The sequence below is a fragment of the Mustela nigripes genome, chromosome 3 (genome assembly GCF_022355385.1).
Source record: "Mustela nigripes isolate SB6536 chromosome 3, MUSNIG.SB6536, whole genome shotgun sequence".
Lineage (NCBI taxonomy): Eukaryota > Metazoa > Chordata > Mammalia > Carnivora > Mustelidae > Mustela > Mustela nigripes.
Window position 1 is genome coordinate 139,546,723 of NC_081559.1, and position 6,290 is coordinate 139,553,012.

At 37.5% G+C, this 6,290-nt stretch overlaps 1 protein-coding gene across 1 annotated transcript; it reads right to left on the reverse strand.

Annotated features, from left to right (window-relative positions):
- Positions 1 to 1,176: 1,176 nt before the first annotated feature.
- LOC132013157 (large ribosomal subunit protein eL39-like) lies at positions 1,177 to 1,524 on the reverse strand. The gene has a single exon (XM_059392888.1). It carries the CDS (start codon positions 1,484 to 1,486, stop codon positions 1,331 to 1,333), a length of 156 nt encoding a protein of 51 aa, XP_059248871.1. The 5' UTR covers positions 1,487 to 1,524; the 3' UTR covers positions 1,177 to 1,330.
- Positions 1,525 to 6,290: the final 4,766 nt, after the last annotated feature.

Here is a 6,290-nt window from a genome sequence, read left to right on the forward strand (position 1 = left end):
AGGGCTCCATCCCAGGATCCTGAGATCATGACTTAAGCTGAAGACAGAGGCTTAACCCACTGAGCCACCCAGGTGCCCCAAGACATTCTATTCTTTTTAGGCTCTCTCATGTGCAAGTGTACATCCTGAGAGCTACACAGTGTTATATTTCTCAGCATGAGTAATCATGGAAAATCTATATGCACCAACACAGGAAGTAAGTTCAGCTTAAAACGAGGCAGAAACAGCAGGGAAATAAGAAAATTGTGAAGTTTTCTCATTTTTTTTAGAAGTTTTCTAATTTTATTAAGTTGTTAAACATATTGCCCAATGAGAACTCTATATTATCAGAAAAATCAAGACTGAGAAGGCAGGAATAATTTTTTCATAGGGATAAAAGTACTTACCGTTTTCCACAGCTCACCCTCCATGTCAAAAGTTCTTGATAATTTTCCAGAATGTTCTTCAGATAGATTTTTCTGTTTTTATACAATCACATTTTACCTCAGATCCAATTGTTCAGGGTCCAACTTCTTGTGTTCTAAATGAGTACTTCATTAGCTTCAGGATAAAATCTCATTTCGCATGAATATTACCTTCAGAGTTAAAATCAAAGACATATGAATACTAGAAATTCTATAGTTTAGAACAAAAGTCCATCTGATCCAGAGTGTATATTAGAACCAAGAAATTATTGTAATAGTGGTCACTTTTCAAATCCTTCAGTTGAAACATGGACTCATGTTATATAAGAATTCTTAAGTTCCCTTAGAATATGTCTAATATCCACACCAGTGGCAAAGGGGACAGATTGAAAAGAAATTAGAAATGATTTTGGATATCTCATCTTGAGCTATAAAAACACATAACAATAAGATTATCTCAAGCATTGCATGATTCTTATCAGATATTGAGGCAAATTTTTGAGTTGCAAACATTTATAAAACATAACTCTCCCAACTTTGTTTGGGAAAGATGTTCATAGAAGTTCTGATTATTCCAGTTTGAGCTACACATGGGCTCTGTGAAGAACAAACCTGGTCCTGGGGTAGAGGGGTTGAAATCACACCCACCAATATAGGACAGACTATATATTTACTCATTTATATGCTTCTTTCTTTCTTTTTTTTTTTTTTTTTTTTTTTTAACAGCTCAATGGCCTCACGTTTATTACCAAATTAACCCACTGGTGCAGAGCTATAGTAACAGAAAAATCTTTTGCTGATAAATGGTATCTATTGGCCAGGCAGAAAGGTGTTTACAGGGTGATGGAATAGAACACATGATCCTCAAGTAGCTTAATTAAATACGTGGTGCCAATTAGGTGTCTCATCGCGTGATGTGGGACGCCTTAGAGACCCAGCTTGGTTCTCCTCCAGTGCCTCCTCTTGGAGTTGTACCTGATTTTATTATCAGTTTTCATCTGAATCCACTGGGGAATGGGACGATTCTGCTTTTGTTTCTTGGCCAGGAATCGCTTGATCCTGAAAGTCTTGTGAGAAGACATGGTCAATTAACAGCACGCAGCACACAGCAGGATGGCGGGGAAAACTATATGCTTATTTCTTATCTTTATACTTGAAAACGTTCCCATTGGAGCAGGGGCTTTATCTGCCTTGTTCACTACTAGAGATGATCTCCCAGTATATATAGCAGGTGTTTCACAGCTATTGCTTAAAATAATAGATATGCTGATTTTTCACTTAGGAACTCAAATTCTCTGCTTCTCTACCTCTTTTCTACTGCCAAGGTTTACTTTTGTTTTCATTAGCATGTTCCTCCCATTCTACATTGTAAACAAAAATTAAGAGTTGTCAATAGACACTTCACTCAATGAATGAACTATTTAGATCCTTTACTAGCACATTGTTTTCTAGGTCACGAGGAAAATTCACTACTCCCCTAGAGAAGCTTCTGATTGGTGCCAGGACTATGTCATTTTCTTGGACGTATGTGAAATAGATTGCATCTTCTTCCTTATGAAGGACATTCTCAGTTCAAATCATGGACTTTGCATAACTGTGACTCTCACTATGACCTCCTGAGAGCCTTGTTCTTAGTAACATGGAACCGTTTTGTGGCCCTTTCCAAGACTAGGAATTCTTCCACTGACCTTCCACTGTTCAACCCAGAACTAAACTTATTCCCTCCTTTTGTCTATATTCAATGTCTACTATTTAATTATTTTTATAAAACCGCTTACTTATTTCAGGAAGTATTTTCTGATAGTCTCAGTGTGTCATTTTAGATGTTTCATTGAACTCTACTAGCACCTATCAAATGGTATTTTTTGCTTTTCAGTGATGTTATTTAGGTATATTTCTCATCATTATAATGGAGTCTGTGAGAATGATATCTGCTTAGCTTTTGTGAATGGACAACATCTATGATCTCATAGAGCTTAGATTCTAGTGGGGGTTGATAAGCAGATAAATCAAGTTGTAAGGAAGAAAGATAACATATTGAGAGGGCTTCACAATGAATGAAAATGAAGTAGCACAATGATGAGGGTCCTGTAAGTGATCAGAGAGGTGGCGTTTGAGTTCAGATCTGAATGACGTTGATAAACCAGCTCTCTGCAATTCAAGTTCTCTCAGGTTCAGGGAACAGACCTTCTTCAGAAACACACGTGGTGATAGGAAAACTTAAAAAAAAAAAAAATGTTGTGTGACTGGTGCACCTCAGGTGGGAAGGAGAGTGAACTAGTAGGAAGTGTGAGGATAACAGGAACCAGATTATGCATGCTTGTGTAAACAAGACAGACTATGAATTTTATTCTGAGCGAAGGGAAGCATCCCTAGGGTCCCCTGCAATGGAATATGCAATCAGATTTGGTTTCTTAATTCCCACCTTCCTGACATGCATCCTTCACTCCTTTCTCCTTTCTCTTTTCTTCCTCTGTTTTTTCCTCCTCCTCCATCCTCCCTCCGACTCTCGCTCCCTCCCTCCTGTCCCCCCTCCCCTTTCCCTCTCTCTTTCACTCCCTTCTCCCTTCTCTCTCCCCTACCTTTCTCCCTACATTTCCTTCCTCTTTTTATTTATTTTTGTCTGTTTATTTTGTAAGCATTCTGACAGCTCTGTGGGGGACAGAATGGGCAGAAGGCTTCTGCAGGCTGCCTTCATGTTCCTCCATTGGTTTCTGGTCTATAGTAGCACTTAGTGCAGTAAAAATATTGAAAGACTAGAACAATAAGAGGATCTTATAAAGACTGTTTAAACAACAGCACATGAATGTTTGTCTTCTTCACTTGCCACGTGCCCTTTCAGCTATACCAGATACTAAAAATTACATGCAACGTGTGCTATTCTGTGTGTTTCCACCCAACAAAATGCTCCAAGGGGACGTGGATTTTTGTCTGCTTAGTATAGTGGTATATTCCAAGTGCCTGGGAAAGTTTGTGGCACACATTGAAGGCTCAATAAGTAATAATTGAATTCCCAAGTAATTGTTTTTGTTCTTTACCTTTCTGGACCTTCTTTCCACTTGCTTCTGACAATTTCTTTAATTGACCAAATGGGGCTGAAGTGGTACCAAGGATGGGAAGACTATTGAAAGGGTGTCCCTGCCTCCTACCCCATGACATTTCCTGACAATGTTACATCAAGTCTTCTGGTGTCCTTTGCATTTGTGTATTAATATTTCCATCAGCTGAGGTAGCAATGAATGTGTTTATTTTTCATAGTGTTTGGTTTTTTGTTTTTAATTCAATAACCATTATTTTTTTCTTTATTTTTATTTTGACATCCTTTCCACAGATATCTCTGTTCTTTTTTCTGAGATTCTTCTCTTAAACTTTTTTTTTTCTCTACTCTAGCTGAGGTCAGTGGCTATAGAAGGACTTAATTAGTTCTGTGTTTTCACCAGGAAGCCCTTCCAGAGGCAGTGATCACAGAGAAAAACCAAGGCTTCATTGGGTAATATGTTTCATTCTATCTAGAGCTTTGCTAAAAAAAAAAAAACCACTGGTTAATACTGTAATTCTAACTTTAATCTCAGGCGACCATCAAATCAACTACCGTAAGATGTTTGCAGATCAAGGGATGTAGCTGTAGTGATGATTTAGGAGATAAATTATTCAAGGAAGCTATGTATTTAAGCAATTAACCCTAAAAGATTTTTATCTTAAAATAGTGACACCTACAATGTGCTTACTATATGTAGGGTATTATGTTCATAATGAGTAGGTGTGTATGTATCTGTAGGACAGAAGAAGAGAGAATTAAAAAATTGAAATACAAGAAATTTATCTGTGGAGAAATATTCATTGAATTGAATTTCTGTAACAACTGGTGCAAATTGAGGGTGGAATTATTCAGCCTTTCAGAGAGGAATTAAGAGTTTATTTAACGATACGCTCTAGTTCCATCCATGTTGTTGCAAATGGCAAGATTTCATTTCTTTTGATGGCTGCATAGTATTCCATTGTGTATATATACCACATCTTCTTGATCCATTCATCTGTTGATGGACATCTAGGTTCTTTCCATAGTTTGGCTATTGTGGACATTGCTGCTATAAACATTCGGGTGCATGTGTCCCTTTGGATCACTACATTTGTATCTTTAGGGTAAATACCCAATAGTGCAATTGCTGGGTCATAGGGCAGTTCTATTTTCAACATTTTGAGGAACCTCCATGCTGTTTTCCAGAGTGGCGATAAAAATATATGTTTATAAAAAATAAAAAATTAAATTAAAAAAAAAAGAGTTTATTTAACGACAATAAGTTAAGAAGTAGATCATGAAGGGACTCCCCAAGAGAACTGGTAGATAACCAGTTTTTTTTTTGTTTTATTTAAATTCAATTAGCCAACATAGGGCCATTTAAAAAAAAAAAGATTTGTTTATTTATTTGAAAGTGAGAGCACATGAGTGGGGGGAAGGGCAGAAGGAGAGAAGAAAGAGAATCCTCAATCAGATACCCAGTGAGCACAGAGCCCAATGCAGGCCTGGATCCCAGGACCGTGAGAGCATGACTTTAGCCAAAATCAAGAGTTGGATGATTAAGTGACCGAGCCACCCAAGTGCCCCAGTAACCAATTTTTATAAGCCACATGACTATACATGAGATGTATTGGGAGGTCCTACTGGGCAGGAGGTGAGCAAAAATCTGATGGAATGAAATATGTGGAACATAGGTAACAATCTGGGGAGAGGGTCTGGCCCATGCCAGGAAGGGGTCAGCTGGTTTTAAATCAGTAAGACCAACAGTTTGAACTTGAGTTCAACTCCAGCTAAAGTCACTGCTTAGGGCTACCATGATGATAGAAGAGGATGTAATAGCAGGAGGATTAATTCATCCAAACTATTGAGATGCTCCCCTTCCTCACACACACACCCTATAAGAATACTAGAAATCATTTTAGGAAAAGTGAGGCAGAAGAGCTGATGGAGAGGATGGGCACTAGTCCAGGCAAACATCTGAAATAAACACTGGGAATGAAGGTAGGAATCCAGTCAGAGAGAATGATCCTAATTATAGTGTGGATCAGACAGAGAAACCATAGTTGATGCTCTAACAGGTAATCTAAGATTGAATTCTTGTCAGGACAACTGTTTTATGGATAGTTATTTTGGAAATAGTAGACTAGCCCCACATATCTGATCAGTTCTAACTTACATCAGAATAGTGCACAGCCTTTAATCATTATCATTTCCGATGAATAGGACTGCAGTACACAGAGCCTGCCATCTGAGCAAAAGGTTGATATTTGACGTGCTAAGGGACTATTGTAGAATTCACAACAATTGAAGCTATAATGTCTCCTGTGTTACTGTTGAATTATATTCCATGCTGTGAATACACTGTTATTTTACTCATTTCACTGATGGACATTTGGCATCTTTATTATTATTATTATTGAGAATAATGCTCCTCTGAAGACCCTTTTACATGCTTCCTTGGACACATGTGAAATATTTTCTACTAAGCTGAGAATCAAATTGCTGGCTTACAGGTTTTGCATATTTTTGCCTCAAAAAATAATGCCAGATTCTTTCCAAAGTGGTCATCCAACTTGTACTCCCAACAAAAGTAATGCATGAGTCCCTATTGATCCCCATTCCTGCCTATACTTCGTAGTGACAGATCCTTAATTATTTTTTTCTAATCTAGTAACTATGCAATTGTATCTCATTAGCATTTAATTTACATTCCCCTGGTTATTCTACCTACCTTATTAGTATTAGAATTAGGTTGAGTATCCTACAGTGTTTTTGTGTATGTGTCATAAAGATATCCTCCTATATTTTATTTTAAAAATTTATAAGATTTACCTTTCATATTTGAGCCCTTGATCCTTTCAGTTATC